This window comes from Penaeus vannamei, chromosome 1, assembly GCF_042767895.1.
Source record: "Penaeus vannamei isolate JL-2024 chromosome 1, ASM4276789v1, whole genome shotgun sequence".
NCBI lineage: Eukaryota > Metazoa > Arthropoda > Malacostraca > Decapoda > Penaeidae > Penaeus > Penaeus vannamei.
Genome location: NC_091549.1, coordinates 35,008,329 through 35,020,828, shown reverse-complemented (window position 1 = coordinate 35,020,828; position 12,500 = coordinate 35,008,329). Strand labels below are relative to the sequence as shown.

At 49.9% G+C, this 12,500-nt stretch overlaps 1 protein-coding gene across 1 annotated transcript in view; it reads left to right on the top strand.

Annotated features, from left to right (window-relative positions):
- LOC113802342 (protein unzipped) overlaps positions 1-12,500 on the top strand; it is a 91,638-nt gene that overhangs the window by 78,364 nt on the left and 774 nt on the right. Inside the window, exon 2 of the mRNA XM_070121732.1 lies at positions 9,879-12,500. This exon is cut by the window's right edge and continues 774 nt beyond it. Coding sequence (XP_069977833.1) covers positions 9,879-11,125 — 1,247 coding nt within the window. The 3' untranslated portion in view covers positions 11,126-12,500. The remainder of the gene's footprint in view (positions 1-9,878) is intronic.

The window sequence follows — 12,500 nt, the reverse complement described above, 5'->3', positions numbered from 1 at the left end:
TAGTTGAATATGGATTAAATGTGGGTTGGTTGGATTTGAATTGAATGTGCGTTGGTTGGATGTGGATTAAGTCTGGTTTAGTTGAATCTGGATTAAATGTGGGTGGGTTGGATCTGGATTTAATCTGGCTATGTTGAATGTGGATAGCTTATTGTTGGTCCAAAGTGGATTTGATAAAAGTGGATTCGGTTTAGGAAAGATGCACCTGGAACCTTTACAACAGGAAATTAACTCCCTATGCGAAGAAGAAACACACTTTACGGAGGATAAAAGTAAATAATAATGTCCCTTGAGCTGAACAAAAAGGCAATTGCGGATCATAAACCGCGGCACAATTCAAAATGGCCGCGGGCTTATTCAAATTAGATGATCATTTGACTCGGGAGAATTGTTATGATAAAAGAAAAAAAAAGATCTTGAAATGACTCAGGAGAATTATCATGATAAAAGAAATAAAAAATAAAGGAATGACTAAGGAGATTTATCAAAAAAGAAATAAAAAATATCTCGAAATGACAGGAGAATTATCATAATAAAATCAATGAAATAATATCTCGGAATGAATCAGGAGAATTATTATAATAAAATATTTTTTTTTATCTTTGAAAAAAAGGAAAACAGACATTACGATCTCTTTTAGTCCACCCTGCAATTTCAAGTTACGACCGTGCACGACCTCCAGACGCTTCGCTCCCGAGATTGTGTAGTTGGCTCAGAAAGTTGCTTAACTTGCCGTGTTCCTTCAGAAAATCGCTTTACTCGATGTGTTCTGACGGTGGTGTCGGTCCCTCCAGTATTTAAGATATTATGGCCTTCCATTGCGATTTATGCCATACGGGAGAGAAAGTACTTGTATTGGTACTCTGTGAGGTATCTGTGCAATGTATGATTTTGAATATCTAATTTATGTGTCAGTGATGAGGTTGTGATTTGATGGCAGCGTCTAAGGAAGGAGATTTATCCGGCGTTTGGAGGATTTCTGTGGTTCAGTGGCAGGGTTTGATCGGGTGTTGTGAAAGGAGGGTCGTGGCGGCCGTAGAGTTTTGTCTCCGTGGGGGTTCCGTATTGACAAAAACTTTTAATGTAGACGTGTTTTATCCCGTCTTCCTGTGCTTCCCCCTCCTCTTCTTCCTCCTCATCCTCCTTCTCCTTCTTCTCCTCCTTTTCCTTCTTCTTCTTCCTTCTCATTCCTTTCCTTCCCTTTGCATCTCCTTTTCTTCCTCCTCCTCCTTCTCCTTCTTCTTCTCCTCCTTCTTCTTCTTCTTCTCCTCCTTTTCCTTCTTCTTCTCCTTCCGTCTCCTTCCTTTCTTTCCCTTTCCCTTTTCGCCATTACTAGCCTGAGGAGTTACACTTTCCCCTATTTTCACCCTCCTCGCCCTATTCCGCAGATCTAGAGCAGCAACGCAAATGCATCTTGGGGTTTCTTCCTAGACTCGCTTCCGCTCTAGATTTTCTTTAACTGTCTCGCAAGCCTTCAAGGTCACTTACAGGCTTCTTTGCTTCGGATTTTCGCCTTTATGTGCATTTTTTTATCGCTCGTTCTTCATGGGTGACATCTTGTTCTGTTTTCTCTTCTCCGATTTTTTTTTCTTCTTTCTTAGCGTCATCTTCGTCTTTCCATTCACACGTTCTCCTTCTTTTTTCTGCTTCTTTTTCTTTTATGTTTTCCTTTTCCTTATATTGTCGACGTAACTCACGTACCCATTACATATACTTAATTTTGGGGCAAGACGTGTAGAGCCAACGAAGGTTGGTGGTTGTAATTCCTTGTCTCTTTCGTACCATTTCTTTCCCATTCCCACCCTTTCGCATCTTTTTTCTCTCTTTATCTCTCTCTCTCCCTCCCTCCCTCCCTCCCTCTCCCTCCTCTCTTCTCTAACTTCCTCTCCTCTCTCCCTCCCTCTCCCTCTTCCTTCCGTTCTCTCTCTCCTTCCCTACTCTCCCTCTCCCTCCTTCCTTCCGTTCTCTCTCTCCCTCCTACTCTCCCTCCCTCCCTCCTCCTTCCTGCCTCTCCTCCTCCTTCCTCCCTCTCCCTCTTCCTTCCCTTCTCTCTCTCCCTCCTTCCTTCCCTTCTCTCTCTCCCTCCTTACTCTCACACCCTCTCCTTCCTCCCTTCCCTCCTCTCTTTTCTAACTTCCCCTCTTCTCTCCCTCCTCTCCATCCCTCCCTATCCTTCCCTCTCCCTCCCTCCCTCCCTCCCTAAGTGCGCCACATCACCCCCGTTTTAGGTAAATAAACGACCTGTTGAGAATGGTCCTCGTTTAATGGGAATCGGGGATTTGATTAGCCCTCGAATGGGATTGGAGTGAATTAAACCTGCGCGGAACCGTTTGTTTAATTGCGTTTTTTTTTTTTTTTTTTTTTTTTAAGAATGGAGTTTCCTCTTTGTGTGTGTCTGTATCTCTTTATCTTTCTTTCCTTTCCGAATGTAATGCCCTCTTTGTGTATGTTTATCTCTCCCTCCCTCTCTCTCTCTCTCTCTCTCTCTCTCTCCATCTCTCTCTCTCTCTCTCTCTCTCTCTCTCTCTCTCTCTCTCTCTCTCTCTCTCTCTCTCTCTCTGTATGTATGTATGTATGTATGTATATATATATATATATATATATATATATATATATATATATATATATATATATATATATATATATACACACATATATATATATATATATATGTACATATATATATATATATATATATATATATATATATATATATATATATATATATATATATATATTTATATATATATATATATATATATATATATATATATATATATATATATATATATATATATATATATATATATATATATATTATATTATTTTTTTTTTTGTCCTCTTCCATGTGTAGTTTTCTCTTTATGTCATGTCTCTCTCTCTCTATCAATCTATCTATTTTTCTTTCTATCCTTATAAATGTAGTTTCCTCTCTATTTATGTTTATCTCTCTCTGTCTCTCTCTCTCTATCTTTCTATCTTTCCAAACACTCTATCTATTTTTTCTCTCTGCCTATCATCCTATCTACCTAACTACATATCTATATCTCTTCTATTCTTTCTAGCCTTTCTGTTTTGTCTGTCTGTCCATTATTCCCTTTTTTCTGTCTCGTTACACCCCATTCTGGCTATTATAACGGATGCTGTGTCGTTTGTATAAGCATTATCATATTTCCCTCAATTACATTTCGTGCTGGTAATTGCATCTGCATTTGTTATTTTTGTTGTTATAACCTGGTTCGCCCTTTGCGTTCACGGGAGTTGCTGGCGTGGAAGTGACGGGTGCTTTTCGGGGCGTCCGCTCGGGGGGGTGTATAAGCGTGAAGTGGGCGAGTGGGCGTGAATAGGCGTGCGGGCGGGCGAGTGGAAGGGCGGGGCGGGCGGGCGAGTGGGCGTGGACAGGCGTTCTGGCGGGCGAGTGGGCGTGGACAGGCATGCGGGCGGGCGAGAAGAGGTGTGCGGATGGGCGAGTGGGCGTGAGCAGGCGTGCGGGCGAGTGGGCGTGAGCAAGCGTGCGGGCGGTAGGGGAAAGTGGGCGTGAATAGGCGTGCGGGCGGGCGAGTGGGCGTGAATAGGCGTGCGGGCGTGAACACAGCAGCGCTCGCCGTCACGCACTCCGCACCGTGTCACGAAATGGATCTGGTTCGCGAGAGCCGATCTATACCGCAGCAAGATGTCCACGTCGCACTCCTGGCCGCGCGCGCGCCCTCGCACCTGCCCGCACGTGGCCGCTACGCACGACAGGTGCTAAGTCTGTAGTTCGCTTTCTCCCTTTCTCCCTTTCTATCTTTCTCTCTTTCTCTCTTTCTCTCTTTCTCCCTTTCTATCTTTCTCTCTTTCTCTCTTTCTCTCTTTCTCTCTTTCTCTTTCTCTCTCTCTCTCTCTCTCTCTCTCTCTCTCTCTCTCTCTCTCTCTCTCTCTCTCTCTCTCTCTCTCTCTCTCTCTCTCTCTCTCTCTCTCTCTCTCTCTCTCGTTTCGACATTATGATTTGTGATACGTTAGTCGTTAGTTTTCTGACCGAAACGTTATTCGCTATACATGTCAACGAGTGTTGAGGTTCTCGCAGTGTAAGGACGGTGTCTGAATAGTCTTTTTCATTATGAATTTTTAGCCAAGGCTTGGGTCCATGTGCTTGATAATATCTTTAGACGAGAGGCTGTTTTAAGCGGTAACGAGGATGTTATTAAGCAATATCGAAAGTAACGATAGTCGAGTAACTTCCTCAGCGTCGCCAAAGTAATAATCAAACTGATATTAACATAGTTCACCCTTTCCTTCCTTCCGTTCTCTCTCTCTCCCTGTCTTTCGTACTTCGCCCTGCTATTTTCTTCCTTTCCTTGCCTCTCCATATCTTTCTTACTTCTATTATTTTCTTCCCTTCCTTTTCTTCCCCGTCTCCCTGCCTTGCCTTCCATAAAACTCCCCGAAAGGAATTTGCAAGAAGCGATTAAAAATTCACAGGCGTTGACCGACCTCGTCTTCTCGCCGCGACGACCTGACCTCCTCCCGACCTCCTTCGACGAACCGCCCGAAGATCGATGCAAAGACTTCGGAAGAGGTGAATGACTGGCGCCCTTTTTTTCATCGGTGTTTCTGCCTGATTGGACGGCCCGACGCGGCGCCAGCAACAACAAGTGACGGTGCCTGGCCGAAGGGCTTGATGGAATATGCTAATCGCGTTTTTCTCTCGGGGTTCTCGAGAGTCAGCCGGTCGAGGAGGAAGTGGGTCGGGTGGGGGACGGGGGAGGGGGACTGGTAGATTGGCAGGCTCACAGGCAGGCAGGCAGACAAGCAATCAAGTAGGCACTCAGGCAAGAGACAGACAGACAGGCAGGCAGGCAAGAGGCAGACAGGCAGGTGGACACGCAATCAGGCAGGCAGGCAGGAGGCAGACAGACGGACAAGTAGACAGTCAGGCAGACAAGCAGACAGACAGGCAGGCAAACACATGCAGATAGACAGACGAGACGTAGAGGGAGAGTGAGTACGAGATAAAAGAGAAAGTCAAGGAAGGGGTGGATAGGAAAAACAGAGAGGAGGAAGTGCGAGAGAAAGAGAGAAGGAAAGAGGAAGGACAGAAGGAAGAGAAGGCATTCAGAGAGGAGTCCCTTCCCCCCCTCCCCTCCCCAACCCCTCCTCTCCTCCCCCCCTCCCCAATCCCTCCTCTCCCCCTCCCCCTCCCCAACCCCTCCTCTCCCCCTCCCCATCCCCTCCTCTCCCCTCCCCAACCCCTCCTCTCCCCCTCCCCAACCCCTCCTCTCCTCCCCCCTCCCCAATCCCTCCTCTCCCCCTCCCCTCCCCAACCCCTCCCTCTCCCCCCTCCCCAACCCCTCCTCTCCCTCCCCCTCCCCAATCCCTCCTCTCCCCCTCCCTCCCCAACCCCTCCTCTCCTCCCCCCTCCCCAATCCCTCCTCTCCCCTCCTCCCCTCCCCAACCCCCTCCTCTCCCCCTCCCCAACCCCTCCCTCTCCTCCCCCCCCCCAATCCCTCCTCTCCCCCTCCCCTCCCCAACCCCTCCTCTCCCCCTCCCCAACCCCCTCCTCTCCTCTCTCCCCCTCCCCAACCCCTCCTCTCCCCCCCTCCCTCCCCAACCCCTCCTCTCCCCCTCCCCAACCCCCTCCCTCTCCTCCCCCTCCCCCCAATCCCTCCTCTCCCCCTCCCCTCCCCAACCCCTCCTCTCCCCCTCCCCTCCCCCAACCCCTCCTCTCCCCCTCCCCCAACCCCCTCCTCTCCCCCTCCCCAACCCCCTCCTCTCCTCCCCCCTCCCCAATCCCTCCTCTCCCCAACCCCTCCTCTCCCCTCCCTCCCCAACCCCCTCCTCTCCCCCTCCCCTCCCCAAGCCCTCCTCTCCCCCTCCCCAACCCCTCCTCTCCCCTCCCCAACCCCTCCTCTCCTCTCCCCCTCCCCAACCCCTCCTCTCCTCTCCCCTCCGCTCACCCCCTCCTCTCCCCCTCCCCCCAACCCCTCCTCTCCCCCTCCCCAACCCCTCCTCTCCTCTCCGTCTCCCCAGCCCTCCTCTCCCTCTCTCCCTCCCAACCCCTCCCTCCTCCCCTCCCCCTCCTCTCCCCCTCCCCCAACCCCCCTCCTCTCCCTCCCCAACCCCTCCCCCAACCCCTCCTCTCCTCTCCCTCTCCCCAACCCCCTCCTCTCCTCTCCCCCTCCCCAACCCCTCCTCTCCTCTCCCCCTCCCCAACCCCTCCTCTCCCCCTCCCCTCCCAACCCCTCCTCTCCCCCTCCCCAACCCCTCTCCCTCCCTCCCCAACCCCTCCTCTCCCCCTCCCCCCCAACCCCCTCCTCTCCCCCTCCCCAACCCCTCCTCTCCTCTCCCCCTCCCCAATCCCTCCTCTCCCCTCCCCCCAACCCCTCCTCTCCCCCCTCCCCAACTCCTCCTCTCCTCCCCCCTCCCCAATCCCTCCTCTCCCCCTCCCCTCCCCAACCCCTCTTCTCCCCCTCCCCAACCCCTCCTCTCCTCTCCCCCTCCGCAACCCCTCCTCTCCCCTCCCCAACCCCTCCTCTCCTCTCCCTCCGCAACCCCTCCTCTCCTCTCCCCCTCCGCTACCCCTCCTCCCCCCTCCCCAACCCCCTCCTCCCCTTCCCCAACCCCTCCTCTCCTCTCCCTCTCCCCAACCCCTCCTCTCCTCTCCCCCTCCCCAACCCCCTCCTCTCCTCTCCCCCTCCCCAACCCCTCCTCTCCCCCTCCCCCCAACCCCTCCCTCTCCCCCTCCCCAACCCCTCCTCTCCTCTCCCCTCTCACCAACCCCTCCTCTCCCCCTCCCTCCCCAAACCCTCCTCTCCCCCTCCGCAACCCCTCCTCTCCCCCTCCCCAACCCCTCCTCTCTCTCCCTCCGCAACCCCCTCCTCTCCCCCTCCGCTACCCCTCCTCTCCCCCTCCCCAACCCTCCTCTCCCCTTCCCCCCCCCCCTCCTCTCCTCTCCCTCTCCCCAACCCCTCCTCTCCTCTCCCCCTCCCCAACCCCTCCTCTCCTCTCCCCCTCCCCCAACCCCTCCTCTCCTCCCCTCCCAACCCCTCCTCTCCCCCTCCCCCAACCCCTCCCTCTCCCCCTCCCCCAACCCCCTCCTCCTCCTCTCCCCCTCCCCCAACCCCTCCTCTCCCCTCTCCCCTCCTCCTCTCCCCCTCCCCAACCCCTCCTCGCCTCTCCCCCTCCCCAACCCCTCCCCCCAACCTCCCGTTCTTCTGTGATTTCTATGACTTGGATTTCATATTGGCGTCTCAGAGCTGCCCTTGATATGAGGTTATTGAGTTATGGATCACGTGGGATGGGATTGCAATTTTTGTTTTTTTAAGGACGCCGTGTCATTCTTTTCATTGATGTTGCAACGTGTTTAGGTATTTTCTCTCTGCCATTCTCTCTTTCTTTCTCTCTCTCTTTTTCTATCTTTCTCTCTTTTTCTCTCTTTCTTTCTTTCTTTCTTTTCTCTCTTTGTGTCATTCTTTCTTTCTTACTTTCTGTCTCTCTTTTTCTCTCTCCCTTCCCCCTCCCTTCCGCCTTTCATCCCTTCCTCCCTCTCCCTCGCTCTCTCTCTATCTCCTCTCTCCCCCTCTCACTTTTTCCTCTCCCTCTGCCTTTCCCCTTCTTCCTCTCGCCCTCTCCCTTTCTCTCTCCGTCTCCCTATCCCTCTCTCTCCCTCTCCCTTTCTCTTTCCCTCCCCCCTCTATCTTTCCCTTTCTCTCCTCCTCTCCCTCCCTCCCCAAGTGCACCAACATCAGTATTATTATTATTATTGTCAGTGTTGTTGTTGTTCTCGTCATATTATAACTATTACTATTAACATGATCATAATTAACGTTGTTTTTACTGCTAATACTAATACTAATGATATGATTATTGTTGCTGTTGTTATTGGTATTATTTTCTTTATCGTTATCATTATTATAAAATATCATTATTTGATATTATTATTACCAATTCTATTAATGATCATCTTTCTCATTATCATTATAATAATGATGTATTCATTATTAGCTGTACTGTTGTTATTATCATTAAAGCTAGTGGAGGGAAGTGAGAGGTGGGGGGAGTAGCTGGAGGGAGGTGAGGGGTGGGTGGGTGGTGGGGTGGAGGGAGGTGAGGGGGGGAATAGGTGGAGAGGTGAGGAAACTGGGTGGGTGGGGGGTGGAGGGAGGTGAGGATGGTGGAGGGAGGTGAGGGGGAGTAGCTGGAGAGAGGTGAGGGGTGGGTGAGTGGGGGTGGAGGGAGGTGAGGGATGGTGGAGGGAGGTGAGGGGGATTATGGAGGGAGGTGAGGGAGGAGGGAAAAGAAGGGGGCAGTAAGGGGAAATTATTTAATCAAAACTCGTTGGAATTCCGATCATTTACGTGGCGAAGGGCGAAGGGCGGGGGGGTTGTTAATTCGGCGGAAATCATTGCCAGACCGTGTTTTCTCTCTCTTTCGTTCTCTCTCTCTCTCTCTCTCTCTCTCTCTCTCTCTCTCTCTCTCTCTCTCTCTCTCTCTCTCTCTCTCTCTCTCTCTCTCTCTCTCTCTCTCTCTCTCTCTCTCTCTCCCCTCTCCCTCTCTCGTTATTTCTTTTTTCTCTTTTTCTTTCTTTCTTCCGTTCTTTCTTCACTTTTCTTTAATTTGAATTCGACGTCCTTCTATTAACAATGGTGATTATTTATTTTAAGCAAGCGTGGCTCGTGACTAGTTCATATAATTAATGCCATGTATTTTATTCTTATATATAACCATTGCCCTTAATTTGCGTTGTGTGTGTGAGTGTGAGTGAGGAATACAGATAAAGGCGAACCAGTTTTGTGTGTGTGTGTGTGTGTGTGTGTGTGTGTGTGTGTGTGTGTGTGTGTGTGTGTGTTACTGATTGTGTAAAAAAGGATATGCTTCCCACTATTGAAATGCGGAGTGCGGATCCCGTAGATTTCTATCGAATTGCGAAACGGAGGAAAAATAACCCGAGAAATAACGGGTAATAAAAGTGAAAAAACAAAGAAAAAATGAAATAAAAGACGCAGGCAAACGGCACAAAATTGGTCTTACAAGGTTTATTAAAGTAACGGGATATGCAGGGAATGATGACGTCATCATGGCACTCGAACTCGTTGTGGCAAGATGTGGCACTTATTGCATGACACAGCAGCGTGGCACGATAGAATAAAGTATTTGGGTATCATATTGATATTGGAGTATTTAGATATTGCACTTGATACGGTATTTTATTGCACAATACAATACGGGGAATAGGCAGTTCAGCCGATGTTGAAAACCAAGTGGATATTGTTATGAATATTTAATAGTAAGAGACGTAATAATAAACAAGGCTCGGAATTATCATTGTTGGTGTTTCCTTAATTTTCCTTCGGTGTAGGAGTAAGTCTATCGCTCTTAGAAGAATCCCAGATACTTTCCTGTGCGGGGAGCGGGTGGCGTCTGACCCGCTGGGAGGATCGCGCTTACGTATGCCGGAGGGTCGTCGGCGGCGAGTGCATTCCGTGGTTCGAGAGTTTATGCCGGTCTTGCTCTGCTCCTTTCTTTTTCTCGCTCGCGACCTCTCTGTTTCTCTTGTTCTCTGTTCTATGGGTGTACTCTCTCTCTCTCTCTCTCTCTCTCTCTCTCTCTCTCTCTCTCTCTCTCTCTCTCTCTCTCTCTCTCTCTCTCTCTCTCACTCTCTCTCACTCTCACTCTCACTCTCTCTCACTCTCTCTCTCTCTCTCACTCGCACTCTCACTCTCACTCTCACTCTCTCTCTCCTCCCTGTATAAATTGATAGATAGAAAGATATTATATAGACAGATGGATAAATAAGTATCTATGTATGTATAGGTGTATACATGTAATGATTTACTTTTTGCTTTCTGTTTTTTTCTTGCTCAAATTTTTCCGAAGCCTAACCTCTGTGCGTCTTTCAGGCATCCTGGTGATCGCGTCGGCCCTGCTGGCGGTGGGCGGAGCTCTCGACATGGCCAAGATCCAAGGCAAGAACCGCATCTTCACGTCGTCCACCTTGGGCTGGGAGGACACGAAGGCGGGCGACGTCCCCCCCGCCCACGCCCTCCCTGTGGTCAAGGATGGCCCGCTCTGGTGCCGCGCCAAGACCCACGCCACGTGGATCGCCGGCTCGGTCGTCGACGGCAAGTGCACGATGACCTTCGTGCGACGCTTGCTCGAGGTCACGGAGTACGATGTCCTCGTCTCCGTCAACGACTCCGCCAGGGTGCTGGAGGTCGAGTGGGACCGGCTCACGGCCATGCCGCCCAACGGCATCGCCACCCCGAACATGATCATGGCCATTTCCGACGATAACGACACCGTCCTGGCCGGCTACGTCTCCCCGAGCGAGCGGCGCGCCCACTTCGTCAAGGACGGCGAAGCTATCAGTCAAAATAACGCGCTCATCCTGACGGAGGACGAGCCCGTCCGCTACGAGGTGGACCGCATTGTGCGCGACGAAGACAGAAGTCAGATCACCGACGAGGACGTCAAAGTCGGCAACGCAACTCTGGTGAACAACGAGGAAGAGGAGAAGCTGGAGTCGAGCATGGTGGACTATGTCTCTCAGGAGAAGATCTACTGGGGTCGCGTCCGGGGCACCATCACCGGCCTGACCTCCACCGTCACCGAACCCTCGGGAGTGAAAAGGGAGATTACCTGGGGCGTGGAAAACGAGCTGGACCACATGGAGCAGCAGAAGGTGGAGTATAACCTGCCAGCTGGAGCAGCCGTTCAGGTCAAGCTGATCGCCGTCATGAGGAAGTACGAAGCGCCCTACTCCGCCCTGCTGACGGCCATCTACAGCGACAGCGTCCGCCGGTCCTGGAGCATCGAGGGCCTCCACATTCACAACTACCTGGCTGAACTGCGGGCAGAGTTTTCGAAGCCATACTACCTTACCAACAACACGGAGATCGAGGGAGACTTCCCCACCTCCCAGATCCTGCTCCACTCAACCACCACGACAACCACCACGACCACTACCACTCAGACGCCCACAAACTCCAAAGACAGCGAGGACAACCCTGTATCAGAGTCGCTGGCCACAACCGACGGAGACAGCCAGACCACCGGGGACGCCAGCAGCGTGTCTAGGCTCCTGCCCCCGGTGCTGGCCATGTGTGCGTCACTACTGATGGCTGCTAACGCCCTCTTCCTCTCCTAAATAACGGAGCTTGCCCGCGGCGGCCGGGAACGCAAATGGGCACGTGTCACGTCCTCGTAAAGCATCTCAAGACTCATGGTTTGGAACAGTATGGAATTATTTACGGATTCAGCTGCGTGTGTTTTCGGCCTTGAGAAAAAGGGCCCGATTCGATTGTACAGGTCATCATTGAGTGGACCTAAAGCCATGCTCGATTTCACAAGATGAATGTATTTTAAAAGCTTTTTTTCATCTCATAGTGTCTCACATAGCCTTGAGGAAGTTATGTATATGTACTGTTATATAAAAAAAAAAGTTTAAGAGCTAACAAGATTAGTATTCTGCATTACTCTTCTTCCAGTGCAAAGTTGCACCTTCAGCATCTCTCTTTCCACTCATTCTGACGTGAATCTCCACAGTCTTCACTGTTGTTTCGTGAACGTTTTTAGTGTGAACAACATATTGATGTATTGTGTCTATGTGAAGCCTATTAATCTTAGCTTGTTCAACGAGCAAAACAGCCTTATAGACATTAGTATGATCTACTATCTGTCTCGTAGCATCTAGGCTGTACAAGTTCACGTCTGATGTTTTATCTCCCTGTTGGCTGGTCCAGAACCCAAGATGTACCGAATTTGAGACATGGGTGCAGATCTCTTCTTTCACAGTACAGGAAGGGTTGTATATTAGGTATGGTGTATAATCACTTCTGTCCGTAGGCACACATTATGTAGTTTTTTTCATTGGATCCTCATGTTGAAGTGATTTTATTTTCTGCAGAATATCACCTTGATTCCCCAGATAATTGGGAATCAAGTATTCATATAATCTAAGAACTACAGTCAATACCAGCTATATATCTACATATATTCAAGTATTTGTTCTAGTGAAAGATATATTCACCAGAGAAAAAAGAGAAAGATATTTTGGAACATTGTTTTTTTCCACGAGAGAAAGAAGGTTCAACTAACATCTGTACTTATAGTGTTGTGAAAAAACTGCGAATTAAATATAAGAAGTCAGAATGGTATTATAAGAGATAGACGGTACTCTAATGGAAATTCCCGTTTGGCATAGTATTTCCAAGTATTGTAGTCTGAGATAAGATGTATCATAGGGATAACATGTGGTCTTCACTATTTTATATCTAGTAGCATTGTATAGGTGTGGTTATAGTGTTTCGTGCTGTAGGTTAGCAGGGTGGTGAAGATGCTTGTGTTGATTAGCATCGAACTTGCGGATTTGTCTGACAAGGGGAGTAAGTCCTTAAAAAGAAGGAAGATTTTTTTGGATGCGTCCGGTCGAAGTGATGGCTGTCTTATCACTGTACCCCGACAGCCATTACTGAAGGAAAGAATGGTCTGGTGGTAACAGGCTAAAACGTAGTTCTTTTTGT